This window comes from Bactrocera dorsalis, chromosome 3 (genome assembly GCF_023373825.1).
Source record: "Bactrocera dorsalis isolate Fly_Bdor chromosome 3, ASM2337382v1, whole genome shotgun sequence".
NCBI lineage: Eukaryota > Metazoa > Arthropoda > Insecta > Diptera > Tephritidae > Bactrocera > Bactrocera dorsalis.
The window spans coordinates 47,614,297-47,635,328 of record NC_064305.1 but is presented as its reverse complement, the minus strand read 5'-3'; the positions used below and the strand labels follow the sequence as shown (position 1 = coordinate 47,635,328).

General features: G+C 36.7%; 2 protein-coding genes across 16 annotated transcripts in view; one reads left to right on the top strand and one right to left on the bottom strand.

The window, feature by feature from the left end:
• LOC105228775 (obscurin) overlaps positions 1–21,032 on the top strand; it is a 369,554-nt gene that overhangs the window by 135,624 nt on the left and 212,898 nt on the right. For 8 of the 13 annotated variants that reach the window (XM_049451168.1, XM_049451169.1, XM_049451171.1 and 5 more), the window contains 2 exons: positions 11,363–11,455; positions 14,749–16,711. In XM_049451168.1, the coding sequence (XP_049307125.1) occupies positions 11,363–11,455; positions 14,749–16,711 (2,056 nt within the window). Of the gene's footprint in view, positions 1–7,162; positions 7,320–11,362; positions 11,456–14,748; positions 16,712–21,032 lie in introns of those variants that run through there. The other 5 variants (XM_049451175.1, XM_049451178.1, XM_049451176.1 and 2 more) reach the window with 5 other exon arrangements.
• The window catches only part of LOC125777195 (uncharacterized), a 282,927-nt gene that overhangs the window by 259,266 nt on the left and 2,629 nt on the right, over positions 1–21,032 (bottom strand). The gene's annotated exons all lie outside the window — the stretch shown is intronic.

Below are 21,032 nucleotides of genomic sequence, written 5' to 3'. Positions count from 1 at the left end.
CTAACCGAACTAGTTGACTCTTACCTGAGCAATCGCTACTTCAGAATCAAGCAGGGCCAAGCATATACATACTACGTTACAGCCGATAAAAACAAGTGTACCCCAAGGAAGTGTCCTGGGACCAATTTTATATATTTTGTTTACTAGCGACATGCCTACGCCGCCAAACTGCGCAATCGCCACATTTGCAGATGATACCTGCATCATTACGACCAGCAAATGTAGTTGAGTCATCGCACAGAATGCAATCTTCACTAAATCAAATCGTAGAATGGACACAGAAATGGTACATTACTTTAAACGAGTTGAAGTCTATCCATGTAAACTTCACCAACAAAAGTGCTACATACATCCCCTTACATATTGGAAACGAAGTAATCCCGTATTCCACCTCGGTGAAATATCTTGGTATGACGTTGGATGCAAAGTTGAATTGGAAAGAGCATATACAAAAAAAAGTTTCAGAACTAAAACTAAAATACCACAAAATAAACTGGTTAATCGGCAAGAAATCACCCCTAGCAACATCAAATAAACTCCTAGTCTACAACCAAACTTTGAAACCTATTTGGACATATGGAATTCAACTATAGGGATGCGCTGCCCCGTTATACATCGAAGCGGTTCAAAGATTCCAAAACAAAGTTCTGCGAAAAATGGTAAATGCGCCGTGGTACATACGCAATTCGGATCTGCACCGTGATCTTCATTTAAAAATGGTTCGGGAAGTCATTCGCGAAACAGCATCGAAACATGCAGAAAGGTTACAAAATCATATAAACAGTGAAGCCCGACAACTAGGAGAGGCTAGAAGTAGCAGGCGCAGACTGAAAAGAACAACGTTTCATGATCTATTACGAATCTAAGAAAATAACAAATATCATTATATTTAGTTATAAAATTTAGTTTAAAAAAGGAAAGCTTGCTATTACAGCTTTTATTGTTTTGCTTCATACATTGCGAAAAATATTGCTTGTCAGTTTAAATTTATCACTAGTTGCAATTTCAATGAAATGTAAACCGCTCATTTATTATGTTTCAATAAAAAAACAAAAACCCTTCTATACAAAGACTCATTGAGTTTTATGCAGCTTCTCTCCAGCTGAGGTATGACTTTCCTGAGAATTCCGGTAAAGATTTTACAATTTTTAAATTTTCACAGCATATAATCGAGTCATTAATTGTCTGTGTTTCGTATTCTATCACCTGCGCAGCAGTTATTAGATTTTTTATGTTCAATCACTCTAATTACTTCAAATACTCCAGCTACCATTCATCATTATCCGTTAGCGTTTGAGGTGGATACTTATCTTTTCGATTCCCGTCAAACCTATTGAAAGGTTTGGTTTTAATTTTGCCTTTTGTTATTTTGCAAGACTTAACAATCTGCTCATTGAGTTTAAATGGGATTATCTTCTTTTTGAACCAGATACTGATAATTGTTTTTCCATTTTTAAGAAATCAATTCAAGAATTTTGCCGTTATAATATCTCGGTTAAACTTATACAACCATACATATAAGCTGCCATGGTATATTAAGGACATCAATTGCTTGAAAAATCTTATAAATTAATACTACAGAAAATTCTATTCTTCTCTTCAATTAAACAAACTGTTAATGATTTGATTAAATTTCTCTATAAAGGGTTTGTTAACAGCACGGAGTCTATCATTAAGTCGAACCTTAAGTCTTTTTGGAACTTTGTTAAATCTAGAAGAGCTTTGTTGAATCCTTCAAATCAAATTATGTACATTGTACACGATGAGTCTGGAACTACTTCCACTTTTTCTGCTAATAATTTTAGTCTCCAATTACAGGCTTATTAAAAAACTTTCTACTATTTCAACACTTTTGAGTGTTCTGTTAAAAATAAATTAGTTTTTGCAGTGAAATCAATAATTAATCTCAATCAGCATGGGTTTGTCTGTGGTCTGTGGTATATAAATTCGATCATTAATTTCAATTTTAGTTAAAGGTTGGTAATCGGTCAAATAAAGAGTTATTTTAATAAATTTATATGGAAATATGTACCAGAACATTGCTTAATATTATATAAAGTTAAAGTAAATGAAATATAATGTTTTATAATGTATAATGTTTTCTTGATAACATTGCAATTAAGCGTCAAAAATATAGTAAATCGGATCCCAAATATCTCATTTTAAGATTTCCTCCTCTTTTTTCGAACTAACCATACAACTGCTTCACGGATTTTCGTTAGCATTATGTCAGCTATTACAGCTTCATAAAAAAGTTGCCATACAGGGACGTGATTTTGATCGGTTAGTTTGTATGGCCGTATGTCATAGTGGTCGGATATCGGCGGTTCCATACCTTCTTGGGAAAAATGAAAATGTTTAAAATTTCAGATCGACATATTCAAAAACTGAAGGGATAGTTCACATATATATAGACAGATAGGGCTAAATTGACTCAGCTCGCCACGCTGATAATTTATAGAGTTTCCAAGTGTCTCTTCTGGTTTGCAACATTGCAGTTTATATTCTGGTTTTTGGACATGTTAATATATCGCCGCATATATAATTATTAGAGCCTTTATGAGGAATTAGAGGCATAAAACAAAAAATAAAACATTCAACTGAAGAAAAATAATACGAGAAGAAATTCAATCAGATACCATGATATTCTTTTGTGTTATCAGTTTGAAAGATTTCGTATAGGGCGACTCCGAGGCGACAACTATGAACTTAGGAGTAAAGAGGTTACAGAAATAGTTGCAAAAAAAGTTGAATATACTTTCAAAAAGTCATCTATTCCGATAATTTCACACACCAGAGTTGTAGAAATGTTCACCACATACCATAAGAAATTTCTGACTCTTAAACAAATGTTTTTAAGGAACCCAATAGGTTTGAGCTCTAAAAGAGACGACTTTGTCTCTTCTGCTGGAAAATTATTTGACATCGCTGCTTGTAAATGCATTTATTTTTCTTCTTGCACTTGTCCAAAGGAAAGGAAAGTTCCTATCAATGAACAACCATTTCTCTTGGACCAGAGAACCAGAAGAATTGGTCGCGTTGGAAGTGTTGATCTACCTGAAACAAAAAAGATTACAAAGAAAAATGAACGTAAGGAAAAGCTTTCAAAACGTCATTCAACATCAACACTTACCAGAAAAGTATCAGCTAGAAAAAACCAAACAAAACACACTAGTATTAGAACACACTGCTTTAGCTGCCCAAAGATTTGGAGTAAGTGATAGAGCAGCGGCCTTGATTGTTTCATCTGCTTTTCTGGATGCCAAAAAAACAGGTTTGATAACAGAGGATCAGGCTAGCTTTGCCACTGACAAATGCAAGATTAGTCGGGCAAAAAAAAGGGTTGGAGTTAAGCTCCAAAACACCAAAAGTATTGATTGTGTATATGGGCTGTATTTTGACGGCCGCAAAGACAATACACTTAGACAAGTCAGCAAAGGTGAAGAGTACTATCGCGACACTATCAAAGAGGAACATATTTCTCTTATAGTGGAACCTGGTTGTCATTACTTTGACCACGCCACCTCTCCTTCCGGGTCGGCTAAGGATGAGACGCAAGCTATATGCAACATTTACAAGACAATTCAGTTGATGTGGAACATCTAGAAGTTGTCGGTGCTGATGGCACCAACACGAACACAGGTTGAATAGGTAGGGTAGGTAGGAAAGAATAGGTAGGCCATTACAGTGGGTTGTTTGTCTTCTACATTTCAACGAACTTCCATTTCGTGCTCTTTTTGAACACATAGATGGTGTCTCAACGAGTCCAAATACATTCTCTGCCGACATAGGTAAACTTCTCCCTGATTGCGAGAAGTTGCCTGTTGTCAAATTTGAAAGTTTTCCATCCTGCCAATTACCTTCTGAGGTTATTAATCCGTCCCAATTTAGAACAGACTAAGCTTATCTCTATAAAATATCAGAAGCTGTTATTTCCGGTCAATGTTCCTCAGATTTAGCGTCGATGCATCCAGGTAACATGTGCAAATCTCGCTGGCTCACCTGTGCAAATAGAATTCTGAGATTATACATTTCTACTGACAAACCAACAAAGGAAATAAAGATTTTGGTCAAGTTCATACTTACAGTTTACTCACCTTTGTGGTTCTCAATAAGATTCAACAGTTCAATCAAAGATGGCTCGCGCCATCTCTATGCTGCAATTCAAAGGTCGAGATACTTACCTGCTAAACTACGCAAGGCTGTCGATTCATCCACTCAACAGAGTGCTTTCTTTGCTCTTCCAGAAAACATTCTCCTTAGTATTATGACTGACGAACGGATAGAAGTCAGAAAGTTGGCCCTTGACCGTCTTCTGGCAGCCAGAGAAGCAGAGTCTGACACTGTAAATGGAAGGGTTAGATGTAATAAAGTGCCAAAGCTGAATTTCGAAGCTAATAATTATTACGATATGATTAACTGGAAGACTATTACCTTGACTGTTCCACCAGTTCTTTGTTCAGTTTCTAACGAAGAACTCATAAAAGGGCTGTCGGGAGACACTGCAGAGGTGTGGAAATTTAGTGAATTCCCCTCTCACACCGTGGCAGTCGAGAGAACCGTCAAACTGGTGACAGAGGCATCTTCTAAAGTTATTGGCCCCCTATCTCGTGATTGTTTTATACGCTTTACACTGAAATCTAGGCAACAAGTGCCAAAGTTTAGTACAAAATCTGATTTTATCAATAAATTTGACACAGATTCAGACTAAAACTAGCCTGACATATGGTTGGTTGGTTGGGTTGGGCTTGGGAGGAACCCGAAGAACAGCCACCTCCACGCGGTGGGTTCTGGGTGACCAATACAGGTTAGCTGAGAGCTGCAACAATTTTCACCTTGCGCTGTGGCGCGCCGCATTTTCGCTCGTATCTCGGGAACGGTTCGTCCTACGCCCATGATCGCATATCCCATTTCGGTAGCAAATGACGTGACAAATAACTTTTGTTTTATACATTTTGCCATGAGATGCGTATTTCAGGTGCTAGGTAGACAATTTCACGATTTTAGGCGAATTTCCGAAATTTCAAGGCCGGAGTTGGGGTTGAAGATGCAATCCGATCTCAAAACAAAAAGTTGCATTGGAATCAGGAAGTACTAAGGCAACTTTTCCGCACTATTAGAAATCCCGAATCGAAAAAAGTTCGGAATCGACCCACCCTATTGTTGGTGCTGTTTACGCTGGTTCCAAGATAAATGAAATTTTCTCCGACTTCACAGTTATGACTGCCAACAGTGACGTGAGAGCCAAGTCGCGAGTGCGACGACTTTTTGTTTCATGACAGGAGATATTTCGTCTTGCCCTCATTCACTGCCAGATCCATTTGTTTTGCTTCTTTGTCCAGTCTGGAGAAAGCAGAACTAATGGCGCGGGTGTTGAGGCCCATGATATCAATAACATCGGCATACGCCAGTATTTACTACAGTGGCCATTTAAAAGAGCGCAGGTTTGGTGTGGGATTCGTGGTGGGAGCATCTAGCCACAATCCGCATCAAAGCGAAGTTCTTCAACATATCGCTGATTTACGTCTACGCCCCGAGGGAAGAAAAGGACGATGTGACCAATGATGCCTTCTATGAGCGCTTGGAGCGCACCGATGAGAGCTGTCCCTGCCATGATTTTAAAATCGTGCTTGGGGACTTTAACGCGACGGTGGTCAAGGAAGGTATCTTTGACGCAACAGTCGGTAAATTCAGCCTCCACGAGGAAATATCCCCAAATGGGTTGAGGCTGATCGACTTCGCCGGGGCCCGAAATATGGTTATCTGTAGTTACTAATTCCAGCATTTGAAAATACGTCGAGCTACCTAGGTGCTCCGGATCGAAAATCCATCAACCAGATCGATCATGTTGCGATAGATGGAAGACACGTCTCCAGTGTTCTAGGCGTGCGTACGCTCCGAGGTCCTAACATCGACTCGGACCACTATCTTGTTGCAGCAAAGATTCGGACCCGCCTCTGTGTAGCAAAAATCGCTCGTCAACAAACACAAGGAAGGTTCGATGTCGAGAAGCTGCAATCACAACTGCCAAACGATTTTCTACTCAGCTTACACTCCTGCTTTCCGAGATCACTCGTCCACAACTCGGTATAAGAGAAATGTGGGTGGCATTTCAAGCTCCTTACGCACAGCTGCAACTGAAACCATTGGTTTTCGGAAAATGCTAGCGGAACTCATTTGCAGACAGAAAAAAAGAGAATGCGTGAGCAAGAAGAGCTTGACACGCTGGCCATCAAGGTTAATGCTTGAAAATTCAACGAAAAGATGCGACGACTAACAGAAGGTTTCAAGGCTGAACCATATTTTTGTAGAAGCCCCAGAAGTGATCGAGTAACCCATGCCCAGAGCATACTAAACTAAGCGAAGACGAACCCGATTCACCAATCGATGACGATGGAGCAGACGTGTCTGAAGATCAACAAAGCGGCGGGGACCGATGGATTGCCGGCCGAGCTATTCAAACACGGCGGCGAAGAACTGATAGGGTGCATACATCAGCTTCTTTGTAAAATATGGTCGGACGAAAGCATGACCAACGATTGGAATTTGAGTGTGCTCTGCCCAATCCACAAAAAGGGAGAATCCACAATGGTCGTTTGCGCGTTGGCCACGGCGAATATCGCATTCGATGGAACGATGAGCTGTATGATATATACGACGACATTGACATACATAGTTCAGCAAATTAAAAGACAATGGCTACGCTGTCTAGGTCATGTTGTCCAAATGGACGAAAACACTCCAGCTCTGAAAGTATTCGACGCAGTAACCGCGGGGGAAGCAGAGGTAAGGGAAGACCTCCACTCCGTTGGAGAGACCAGGTGGAGATGGACCTGGCTTCGCTTGGAATCTCCAATTGGCGCGACGTAGCGAAAAGAAGAAACGACTGGCGCGCTGTTGTTAACTCGACTATAACGGTAAGCGATTTCTACGCCAGAAAAGAAGAAGAAGGTGACTGTATGTAAGTATGTTCATATATATAAATGAGTGATTGGTAATTAAGTAAGGATTAATTATTTTTATTCGAGTATAGCCTTCATGCCAATCATAAAGGAAATCTTAATCACTATGTAACGAGACTATAAAAAATTGTATATCTTTATCTACGTATAAATGTATATATGTGCATATGTAAGAATATACATGATATGCGTATACGTCGTGGCAAAAATAATTATATTTAGAATTTCACAAAATTTTCTACTTTCAGCACATTCAATATTTAGTCATTTTTGAGTAGCTCTAGTGGACGTGTCGAGAAAAAGTTTCTATAATTATTTTCGGGTGTGCTTCTCCAAATATTTCGTGACTTTAGGCCTGTATGTATAAACCATATATATATGATATATATATAGCTTACTGAGAAATATATATGAACTGAATATTGCATTCACTTGCATTATTGTGCTTATGTATTATAGAAAATGTGTTGTAATACTCCACAACTCAACAATGAAAAACAATTTTAGTTTACATGTAATACAAGGAACTTATTGAATCTTTTGCATACACATATAAGTATATACATATATACATATGTATATATATGCCTTTTTCTCTTTGAGTATATTTATAGTGCAAAGTTAATAAATAAAGAAATCACATACATTTATTTATATATATGTTACGTTATTTTTATGTGACCTTGAGCAAACTCATGTACCAAATATTTTACGCCAACATGTTAATGTGAGAAAATATGAGATTTCGAAACAGTTATCTATTTGCATAACTTATGAATTTATTATATATGATAATACATCAAGAAAAAAGTAAAAGAGAAGAAATACTTGTAATGTAGTGATGAAGAATACAATAATACTCCGAAATAGTGCTTATAGTAAAGTGATACAATTACTAATACTCATTTTTATCTCTAAGGCGATGAATAAAGTGATAATAATAACTGGGGTACTCACAACGTGTCATAAAGCATTGTAAAATCATAAATTTTTATACTAGTTTAAAAAATTTGTTGTTGGATTGCATACTAAAAGAAGTTTGCGCACTCTGAACGCTATGTTTTCGGATCGTTATAACCTATAATTTTATGAGACTATGTGAAACCCCTAAACATACATATATAGTGCCACTACAGTATTAAATTAACCAAAGTTGGTATGTCTAGCAATGGCATCATTTAATAATACTTCTCCCCATAAATATAATTAAACTATCTTTAACCGCTGCTTCACTTGCATGAAATCTACTAAATAAATATCAAAATTAACCAAAAACATATTATTAAATACATAGTATATCCACAGCGCGGTGATCATCTTTGTCGTGGTGGTGGTAACCACAAAACCCCACTTAGTTTAGAGGTTTACCCCAGAGAAAATATGACAAGTAATTTTTGTACATGCACATACATACAAGTATGTATGTACAGTAGAACTCCAATTATCTGAACTCCGACTATCCGAATCGCCGATTATCCGAATCACAATGTAGGAGAGTGGATGGCTTGTGACACGTCTGACCCTGGTTTTCAAATTCTCAATGACGATGAAATTGTTGTAAGTGTGAGAGAAGATGTTGAAGTGGAAGTAGAAGAAGAACTTTCTGCTGGTGTTGAAGTCGACGCTGGACCATCAGCTAGTGAAGCATTTGCCGGCCTCGAGACTGCTTTGAAGTGGATGGAGCGTCAGCCCGAGTGTGACCACTTGCAACTGCTCACCGTCAAGCGAATGCGTGACCTGGCTGCCCGAAAACGGTTGAAGAACGCAAAACAGCATACATTGACGGAGATGTTTAAAAAACTATGATTTTTATTTCTAAACTTGTACATAAGTACATTTTATTTATATTTAAAACATGTGAAAATTTCATGTTTCTTTCATTTAATTCAATAAAAAAATAGTGCAATATCAAAACGTAGCTTTTATTCTCTCCAATTTTTGATTATCCGAATATTTGATTATCCGAATGGGTCCCGGTCCCCATTAATTCGGATAATTGGAGTTCTACTGTATATAGAAAACGAAGACGTTTTCGACATTTTTATTTTGCTAGATCTTCGAATTTGTCCACAACAAACGTGCTTGCCAAAATAAATAAATAAAATAGTTACATATTGCTTTAAGTTTGATTGTACATATATATACATTTCCATATAATTATGTAGTGATGATAAATTCATGACGTCACAATTTGTGTAACTTATGGTTATTGTGTTTGTAACAACTAAAACGTATCGAGATAAATATGTTGTTATAACTATATGTACGGGTGCATCATTACATGTCCATTCGGATATCCATCCGTATGTCTGTGAAAGAGATAACTTGTGTGAAAATTGATCATGATGCCGTTTCGAACACGTGTTAGTTGACATTCGTATTGGTCCATTGGTACATCTACAAGTATTATGCGGAAACTTTAAACTAAGTCAGAAATGAAGTAATAAATTTTTATCCGCAAAGTTTCGCTTACTTTTCAAATTTAATTAAAGTTTGGTAAATATATAAAAATATTTTTTGAGATTCTTAAAGAAAGGCCATCTATTGCAACAGCTTCATGAGGTTCTACTCTTACACTAGCTTTACTAACTTTATTAAATTTTTATACCTACCATCTCTGAATCCAGGAATCGTATTAACTAGCTGAGGAGACTTCAATTCTTATAAACATTAATTTATGACAGCTTCATTGAACAATTTTCATTAAGGACACTTGTATTTTAGTCGGCGTTGAGTTCCCCTTGTAGAAATCAGCGGAACTTTTGTAATGTTATTTGTTGTTTAAGCTAGAGGATTTTTAGCTGAAAAATCATAACTTTTAATTTGGTTTACGATTCATTATCAGTTTTTTATTGTGAATAACTGTATCTGATGTTAGAAGGAATTATAGAATCTTCAGCATTCTGACTATAGGTTTTTCATCTTACAATATACACTACTATTAACATTTTCGGACTAAAGCTGTTGGTACCATTTGCGTTTATTCGCACTGGGTTCAATGTGGTAGCCATAATGAGCGTTCTTCATAGCTCGCCTGTGGAATTGTTGCCTTAGGTATAAGGTCGATATAATTACGCCCACAGTTAATGAAACTATCAATTGACATCCGTTTTTTAAGAACTAGGAGTTATTATTCAAATATTTTCTTTGAGGGGTCTGATCGTAAGGTTACGTGTTTGGGTGTGAAACGGTACGCAGAACACTAATCATGATGAAAAAAAAATTATCTGTAAAAAGCTGATAATTATTTATATTTTCATAAATAAGGTCCTAATCCCGATACTTGAAAACATCACAATTTGTTAACATATCCAGAGCAACAGTTTAAATAAATTGTTGTTTTTGTATAGCGGTGTTAACTGGTTTTTTAATTATATTAGACTTTATGAGATTTGTTTAGGTTTTATCGAAACCATTTATTTAACAAACATTTTAAAAGTTATCATTTTGTACACATTTGTTTATAAGCAGATATAAACCTTTTTAAATTATCTGGTTTATTTATAATAAAATTCTAAACTTTAAAAATATATGTTGACTCATGCAAATTATTTCTCTACTCCATTTTTCAGTTTGTACAATTTGGTAACAAAATATTTTGCTTTACAGGAGCCTCGGCTTTATTTTGCTACATTTTAAGGTTCTGTTAAGCTTCATTTTTTTAAAATCGCCATATCTTATTGTTATTTCCAGTGAAATTTAGGTAGAATTTCTCATTATCATTAATTACAAATGTAACGGGAAAATATACATATGAAGTACCAAAACTGTACGAACAAGAATGTCAAAAAGTAAGGAAGAGATAAGTTCGGGTGCAACCGAACATTTTATACTCTTGCAATTTGCTAGAATAAAAGCCAGGAAAATATGAGATGAGATTTGTGTAAGTGTCGATCCGATATTATCCAATAATATGGTCAAAGTCAAAATTTGTTTGAAAATCTTGGTTATGGTTATAAGGTGATTTGTGTACTGGAAAGTGATATAATCAAATAGAATTTTAAAGTTTGTTTTTGGAAGTAGGTGTGGTTGTAGTCCGATTTTGTTTTAGGTGATACGTACAACCGTTAGGTGAACAAAACTATAATAGTATGTAGCAACTGGTTGCAAGAGTATAAACATGCAAACTTGGTATTGTATATTTTGCTCGAACCTTTCAGAATTTACCTGCCCTTATCAGCGTGTTGCAGCTTAAATAACATTCTCTGTCTAAATACGCTCGTAAGTCGTTTAAAAATTAACATTTTCTGAATTTTCTTACAAACCGTCCTGATTGTATTGCCTTCAAAATGGTTCAGGCCATTTTTCATTTCATGCAACGGTTTAGTCAGCTATAGCGAACAGACAAAAACCCAATTTATTTTGATATATAAAATTATTTTTTCTATTTTTCAATTTAGCAAATATCCAAGGCAATTGGGGACGACAAAAATCTGTGTGAACATTTAAAGTTACCAATTCAGAGAATAAATGACTACCAGTTTTTATTAAAGGTAAAGTATAAACCTAATTTTTTAAATTTTCACATGCACTCATTACGCGTTATTTTCTTGGTGATAGAAATTAGCCTTAACTATTATCCGCTATAACTATGTTACTATTAATATATTGTACTGCAAGCATTCACAAGTAATTAAAACTAACTCATTTGTAGATTGTATATATTTGTGGACAAAATAATATGGTATACTTATGTGAGTTTAGCTAGTAAATTTTTTATACCGATATATTTTAATGGTTGAAGCGAATGAGTAGAACGTCCATATCAACAACTTGGGTTGACCAATAAAGTAGGTGTAAGTAATATTTAAAAAAAAATAAGTAGTTATTGCGAAGTATTTTTTATACCAACTTACATAAGTATTGGAGTATTTGTAGTTTTATATTCTTTTAAACACCATAAACTGAAAAGAATAAATTATTTGGAATGGGTCGTAAAAGCCACTGATTGATGATCGTCATGTACTTCTCATGGCAAAAAGGGACCCTTTGTGGCTTTGCGACAAATTGCAGTGGCAGTTGAACTAAATGCTAGTTCTTGAACAATTCGGCGTCGATTAGCGACAATGTACATGGGCGTAAAGCCCATCTACTAAAGGCACACATTCAGAAAATAGAAGCTTTTGCCGCTGAACATAAAAATAAGTGCAGTCCTGCCGGAGAAAAAAAAGTGGCGAAATATTTTTTTCATTGATGCTACCACATACTGAAGAAAAAATGGTGTTATCAACAAGACAACGACCCCAAACATACATCGATGTTGGTATCTGAGTGCTTTAAGGATACAAATGTGATCTGTATGCCTAGTCAATCTTAATCCAAACCCGATCGAGAATTTGTGGAAAGACGTTAAGAGATTGGGAGTCATTTCACTTCAAAATAAGGGGAAATTGTGGCGAAAAGCAAAGGAACTTTGAGATTATACCCTAATGGAAACCTGCCAAAACTTATTTCAATCAACGTCGAATAGAATTGGTAAAGTTATGAAAAACCACGGAGGATATACGGGTTTTTTAAAAACCTATGGACGGAAAAAGGATAACTTGATTTGTTTTGTTTTTATTAAAAAAAAATACAAATATTATTTTGACCAATGCTATTTCTTGTTTTGAAAAAAATTTCAGTTTTAATATTCGGAATAAAAGTTTTTGACATATACCAAAGATATAACTAAAACAAAATAGTTTTAATGTCAAGTATTTCAAAGTTATTAAGTAAAAACTGCTAGGTGTATAGTATATTTTGTCCATAAGTGTATATGCATTCAAACACAAACGTACAATATATGTACATATAAACGATGTAAGCGCCTATATATTGTTAAAATGTTAAATATAATGATAAGTGTAAAATACCTAACTACGTTCTACCTATACTTAAATATTTACTTATAAGCACAAATATATTTAGATATTAAAATTTTTGCTTTTAATTTGTCGTTTGGTTTGATAAATGGCATATTGGCTTGACGGAGCAACCGGTCGCAGTGAACTTCGGAATTTATAAGATGGATTTGCACTATCGTACAAAGAAAAAAATCGAACTAAGTAGATTGCGCTCTAAAAAAATTGTATGTTAATATTTGGGAATTAGAAAGTTTTGCGTTCATTTAATTTTGAGCCCCTAAGTCATTATAACTCTTACCTTTGCATCGGAATGTATGTATGTACATTAGATAAAATTTTTCTCAATATTTTTATTATGGAGTTCAAACGATAATACAAATGGACTGCCCCGGTTGACAAAAAGTATATTCGCTAGAAAGAAACTTAGAATAGAAGTTTTGCAAAAAATATCTATGTCTCTGGTTCTTGTTTTCACTCATAAATTCTTTACTTAAATATAAGCATATAATTCATATTTACTAATGTATTTTATTTTCTTATGTATAATATTGTAAATTTTTAATCAATTAAAAAGCTAAGATATTGATATATATTGGGTTGTCAAAAAAGTCTTGCGGTATTTTTATTGAATTTTTTTTTTGCGGTATTTTGAAATGAATATTTGATGACTCATACCCAGCTCTTGACTGATGCTACGGCTGCTACTATGCCGGTCTCTTTCGACCAATTCAGCGATTTTATCGCAATTTTCGACGACAGGCCTTCCGGAGCGTGCCGCATCTTCGACCACCTCTACACCAGAACGAAAACGTTGAAACCATCGTTGTGCAGTGGAAATGGAAACTGTATCGGGTCCATAAACTGCACAAATTTTATTGGCGGCTTGAGATGCATTTTTGCCTTTATCGTAGTAGTAATTTAAAATATGCCGTATTTTCTCTTTATTTTGCTCCATGTTTGCGATGCTATAACTTACGAACGACTTAAAAGAAACGGCAATCAATCAAGCACGTGTTAGCGCGTGAAATGAGCTTTTCAAAAAGGTAGAGCATGACCCGATGCGACGAATAAAACTAGACCTTCAGTTTTTCAGATAACGATCTGACGTTTTGTACTCGCCCTTTTCACTCCAAGAAGCATCTCATTTGTCGGGATCGCGGATATCAAACCAATAATAATATAGTTTATATGTCTAGATAGAATTAGCAAAACATTTTAGGTTACCGTCGGTTAGTTAGTTTAGTTACACACATAATTCTGTTTTTACTGCTGGCGGAATGGTTCAAGAAAAAACCGTGTAAGAAAGACATTAACTATTCACCTAAATTTGTGCTATTTACAATTGCTCTGACCAGTAAACTTGGTTGTATCTACAAAAAGGGAACTAAATTTTATCTGATAAGTACATTGATCGTGCTAATTGGAATAAAATCGAGTTAAAAATTGTTTTATTTATGCGAAATATGTAGTATGTGTATACTTTTCCAGCTATTTGTGTACATTTGTATATACATATCAACATAGTTGTTCATAGAAGTTTTCTTTTAACAAAAAATGTTGGCGTATTATTTTTGCTTCTTTTGTGCGGTTTTCAATATGTCAAATTCAATTATGAACTAGTCAAGACAATTGCAGGTGCACATTTTGTCGGACATTGGAAAAGTTAGAAGGGTCCAAGCTGTTAAATTTTAAGAATGGTGGCATTTTATACCAACTAAATTGACAAGTAAAGTTTTACCATTTTTCTATATGTATATAGTAATAAATTTGTAACGGAAAATCTTAGTTTTTTAAATCACACATTTTTTAATGTTGATGTATCTATGAGAAGTGATATGCATTGTACATATTGTCTCTTGACAAGCTAAAATGTATTACACAAAACGTAAAATATTTGACTATTTAGAAATAGAATACTATGTATTTTTAATTTATTTCAGGAATTAATAAAGTACTCACATAATGTGCCTGAAAATACTAAAGACTTACAAAAAGCCTTGGAACTAATGCTTAGCGTTCCTAATAGAGCATTTCATAATAAACTTTTATCTAGCATAGAAGGATATAGAGGTAATATATATAAAATCGGACGTTTACTTAACCACGATTGGTGGACTATAAAAGATTCTGTTCAAAAATCTCACGATCGATATTTATTTTTATTTAAATCGAGGATTTTAATCTCTAATCTAAGGAAAATAAATGAAGAACGGTCAATTTTTGTTTTACAAAACATTATTAAACTACCAGACTGCAATATTGAGAATAATGTCGTCGAAAATGTGTTATACATAACAGGAAAACCGGGAAAGCAAAACACATTTTTGCCAATTACATTAAAACCTCACAAAATAGATATTCGAGAACGATGGTTTCAAGAAATTGTTTCATACATAGATGATGAATCGGCATTACAGGAACATTTTGCTGATGATTTACGTATTGATTCCTCACAAGTACTGCATGAAAATGAGTTACTTCTTCACTTACCGCAGAAGGCTGAGGCACATAATCCCTATTCTGGAATAAAAGCCTCAGATGTGGCCCATGATTACTATTTAAGTGACGAAGAAAGGAAAAAATACTTAGAAGAACAGACAAATTTGCTTTCGAGCAGAAATAAACAACATTTTGAGAGTAAAATATTTGAAGAGAATAAACACTCACTTACTAAAACTGATGAATCACGTGCGAAAGAAAAAGCAAAATACTTAGAAGATCATACACAATCGCATCCAGATAGAAATATACAGCATTTTGACAGTACAATAACTGAAGAGAATGAAAACTCTCTTACTAAAAGTGATGAATTATTTGAGGAAGAAAAGATAGACTTTTCCGATGTGGTAACAGAAAACGCTTTGTTATCGAAAAAGAAAGATGATTCCATAAAGAATGCAAATGATACAAAGCTGATTGAAAAAGATGTAATTTTGAACCAACAGTGTAGGGATGCATCAACTGATGATATAGAATTAATTAATAAATGTAAGGAGTTTTCCAATATTAGAATGTTATCCGATGGATCTGTTGGTAAGAATAGTGAAATATCAAATAATTCACAAATTAAGTCCTCACTAAATTTATTATCACCGCCATTGTCAAAAATTAATGAGACAACTAAAGAAGTAGCGAGCAGTAAAAAAATTACTTTAAGTGATATTCCTTTTTATACTGAATCATCCAAATTTATTATTAACACTACAGCAGCTTCAGACAAAAATAATAGTAAATCTACAAATATGAATGTTACTAACATAAAAGATAGTGCTTCTTTACAGCAATGGTCTAATACTTTAACGAACCTTATTAGTTTGCCATATCAAGGCGGAGGAACTTCAAACCCTCCTCCGCCTTTACCGCCTAATTTTCATCGCATGCCTGGCTTCTTTGAACCTTTACCACGCATATCATACGAAACTTCAATTGAAATTTTAATAGTAAAAGCTCGTCCACCTTCGCCACCTCCTCTGCCGCAATCTATAAAAAAGCTTATAGTGCATAATGAAAGCTTAGAGCAAAAATCTGAAAACTTCTTAAAAGGAATTTATGATTCCCAAAATTTTGATACTTCAGTTCATACGGCTAAACAAAAATTACGTTTTATTAAAAGCGCTGTAATTAAATCAACTGATTCTACTAAATACGCTGAAGATACAGTTAAAAAAGCTAAAGCTCGTGATTTTCTACACATATTTACTCCTCCATTGAAAACTAAAAGACCCATCTACGAGATCGTGGAAGTTCCATATACTAACGACCAATCCCAAGAACACATTGAAAATATTCATGAGGAAAACAAGGAAGTAGGCACAGAAATTGAAGTAACAGACCCAAACATTTCCAAAATGGAAGACTATACATCTGGATATTCTGCTAAATATTCGCGGAGGCGCGCTGAATGTAAGTTACCTTACTTGTTGGTAAAAAAAAGAGCATACTTACCATACATACATATTATGTTCGATTTTAATCAATATTATATACCATATATTAGGAGTTACGCGTACGAACATGTGTACTTAGATTTATTTATTTATTTTACATTTACGAAGAAACTGGAGTTTCTGGTATAAGATTATCTGTATTTGTTAAACCTCAAACAAAAGCTGAATTTCATTCTAAATATTTTTTTTTTCAATATTTCTTTATTATTGCATTTGCTTAGTAAAGTCTAACAATAAGTATTCAAATGTTAAATCTATTTAAAACTAAAGAAGCTCAAGAATGTGGTTGAGCTTTTTTGATAGAACTTTGCTCTCTAGTAGGTTGGTAGATCACTTCTTTTTAAACGTGTTTGATTGCAGAACAGGACTTTCTGGTGTCCTCTATCTCTTTCTTTACCATAGTAATATCAAGATCTTTGTGAATGTTTTCATTACGCATGTACCATGGTGCAACCGTCATTGATCTACGAATTTTAGATTGAAACCTTTGTATTATATCAATGTTTTTTGCACAGGTCGTACCCCACAGTAGAATGCCATGCATCCAAATCAGTTTTATGATTGCATTGTATAATAGGACTTTGTTGTCTAGGCTAGTTTAGAATTTTTGTTTAAAAGCCAATTAAAACTTGCTGCTCTTAACTTCATTCAAGTCATTTTACTCGCTATATGTTGTCGCCAAGTGAGCCTTCAATCCAGGTGAATCCCAAGATAAGTTACCTCATTCGCTTGAGGTAACATTGTTTATTTTAACTGTACGACACGTTTCTGGTCTTAGCAATAATGTAACATACTTGCATTTTTGCTCATTAATATTTATACGCCAAATGGCTGGACATTCTTCGACAAAAGTTAAGTGCTGCTCTAATACTCTTGATGCTCTGATGGGGCATTTGTTACGGCTTACTAGAGCTGTGCCGTCCGCGAAAGTTGATGTCAAAACGTTAGTAATTGTTGGAATGTTTGCTGTATATATTATGTAGAGAGTTGGGCCTAGCACTTTAGCCTGAGGTACACCAGCTCTTATTACTCTTTCTTCTGGAATGAAGTCCGCTACTATAACTGTAAATTTCCTGTTTCTTAAATATGTCTCCGAATAAACATTTCGTTCATAAGTATATCATCACCCAATAAGAAAATTTCTGTACAAGTGAAAGTAAAATAATCCCCGGCCTGACTTCATCACATCATGATGATCAGTGTGTAAGCGTTTTTCTCGTAACGGTCGTTTGTAATATACAAAATTATTTATTTAGAGTTACATATGTATGAACGTTACAATAATCAAGATGACCATTTATAGTTAAAAGTTTTTAAAAGTTGCGATCTTCCTCCCTCTTCTAGATTTTAAGTGTACTCTCCCCAAAAAATAGTTTAGAACATTCGCATAAATATGTGTAGTGGGAGAATAAGACTACAACCACGGCTACTTTCAATAGCCGTTACTTGCAAGAAATGTCTTTTGTGCGTTTTCAAATCAAATAATATGATACTTCTTCTTCTTCTTAATTGGCGTAGACACCGCTTATGCGATTATAGCCGAGTCAACAACAGCGCGCCAGTCGTTTCTTCTTTTCGCTACGTGGCGCCAATTGGATATTCCAAGCGAGGCCAGGTCCTTCTCCACTTGGTCCTTCCACCGGAGTGGAGGTCTTCCTCTTCCTCTGCTTCCCGCGGCGGGTACTGCGTCGAATACTTTCAGAGCTGGAGTGTTTTCGTCCATCCGGACAACATGACCTAGCCAGCGTAGCCGCTGTCTTTTAATTCGCTGAACTATGTCAATGTCGTCGTATATCTCGTACAGCTTATCGTTCCATCGAATGCGATATTCGCCGTGGCCAACGCGCAAAGGACCATAAATCTTTCGCAGAACTTTTCTCTCGAAAACTCGCAACGTCGACTCATCTGTTGTTGACATCGTCCAGGCCTCTGCACCATATAGCAGGACGGGAATTATGAGTGACTTATAGAGTTTGGTTTTTGTCTGTCGAGAGAGGACTTTGCTTCTCAATTGACTACTCAGTCCGAAGTAGCACCTGTTGGCAAGAGTTATCCTGCGTTGGATTTCAAAGCTGACATTGTTGGTGGTGTTTACGCTGGTTCCAAGATAGACGAAATTATCTACAACTTCAAAGTTATGACTGTCAACAGTGACGTGAGTGCCAAGTCGCGAGTGCGACGACTGTTTGTTTGATGACAGGAGATATTTCGTCTTGCCCTCGTTCACTGCCAGACCCATTTCTTTTGCTTCCTTGTCCAGTCTGGAGAAAGCAGAACTAACGGCGCGGGTGTTGAGGCCTATGATATCAATATCATCGGCATACGCCAGCAGTTGTACACTCTTATAGAAGATGGTACCTTCTCTGTTGAGTTCTGCAGCTCGAACTATTTTCTCCAGAAGCAGGTTGAAAAAGTCGCACGATAGGGAATCACCTTGTCTGAAACCTCGTTTGGTATCGAACGGCTCGGAGAGGTCCTTCCCGATCCTGACGGAGCTTTTCGTGTTGCTCAACGTCAGTTTACACAGCCGTATTAGTTTTGCGGGGATACCAAATTCAGACATCGCGGCATAAAGGCAGCTCCTTTTCGTGCTGTCGAAAGCAGCTTTGAAAACGACGAATAGGTGAGGGTGTCGATTCTCCTTTCACGGGTCTTTTCCAAGATTTGGCGCATGGTGAATATCTGGTCGGTTGTTGATTTACCAGGTCTGAAGCCACACTGATAAGGTCCAATCAGTTTGTTGACGGTGGGCTTTAATCTTTCACACAATACGCTCGACAGAACCTTATATGCGATGTTGAGGAGGCTTATCCCACGGTAGTTGGCGCAGATTGTGGGGTCTCCTTTTTTATGGATTGGGCAGAGCACACTTAGATTCCAATCGTTGGGCATGCTTTCGTCCGACCATATTTTACAAAGAAGTTGATGCATGCTCCTTATCAGTTCTTCGCCGCCGTGTTTGAATAGCTCGGCCGGCAATCCATCGGCCCCTGCCGCTTTGTTGTGTTTCAGGCGGGCAATTGCTATTCGAACTTCTTCATGATCGGGCAATGGAACGTCTGCTCCATCGTCATCGATTGGGGAATCGGGTTCGCCTTCTCCCGGTGTTGTGCTATCACTGCCATTCAGCAGGTTGGAGAAGTGTTCCCTCCATAATTTAAGTATGCTCTGGGCATCGGTAACTAGATCACCTTGGGGGGTTCTACAGGAGTATGCTCCGGTCTTGAAACCTTCTGTAAGTCGCCGCATCTTTTCGTAGAATTTTCGAGCATTACCCCTGTCGGCCAGCTTATCGAGCTGTTCGTACTCACGCATTTCGGCCTCTTTCTTCTTCTGTCTGCAAATGCGTCTCGCTTCCCTCTTCAACTCTCGGTATCTATCCCATCCCGCACGTGTTGTGGTCGATCGTAACGTTGCGAGGTAGGCAGCCTGTTTTCTCTCCGCTGCGACACGGCACTCCTCGTCGTACCAGCTGTTCTTTTGCACTTTCCGAAAACCAATGGTTTCGGTTGCAGCTGTACGTAAAGAGTTTGAAATGCCGTCCCACAGTTCCCTTATATCGACTTGTTGACGAGTGCTCTCAGAGAGCAGGAGTGCAAACCGAGTAGAGAATCGTTCGGCTGTATGTTGTGATTGCAGCTTCTCGACGTCGAACCTTCCTTGTGTTTGTTGGCGTGCGTTTTTTGCTGCACAGAGGCGGGTGCGAATCTTAGCTGCAACAAGATAGTGGTCCGAGTCGATGTTAGGACCTCGGAGCGCACGCACATCTAAAACACTGGAGACGTGTCTTCCGTCTATCACAACATGATCGATCTGGTTGGTAGTTTTTCGATCCGGAGACAGCCAGGTAGCTTGATGGATCTTCTTATGCTGGAATCTAGTACTACAGATAACCATATTTCGGGCCCCGGCGAAGTCGATCAGCCTCAACCCATTTGGGGAAGTTTCGTCGTGGAGGCTGAATTTACCGACCGTAGTACCAAAGATACCTTCTTTGCCCACCCTGGCGTTGAAGTCGCCAAGCACGATTTTTACATCGTGACGGGGGCATCTCACATAAGTGCGCTCCAAGCACTCATAAAAGGCATCTTTGGTCACATCGTCTTTCTCTTCCGTCGGGGCGTGGGCGCAAATCAGCGATATGTTGAAGAACCTCGCTTTGATGCGGATTGTGGCTAGACGTTCATTCACCGCAGTGAATGATAGTACTCGGCGACGGAGTCTCTCTCCCACCACGAATCCCACACCAAACCTGCGCTCCTTTATATGGCCACTGT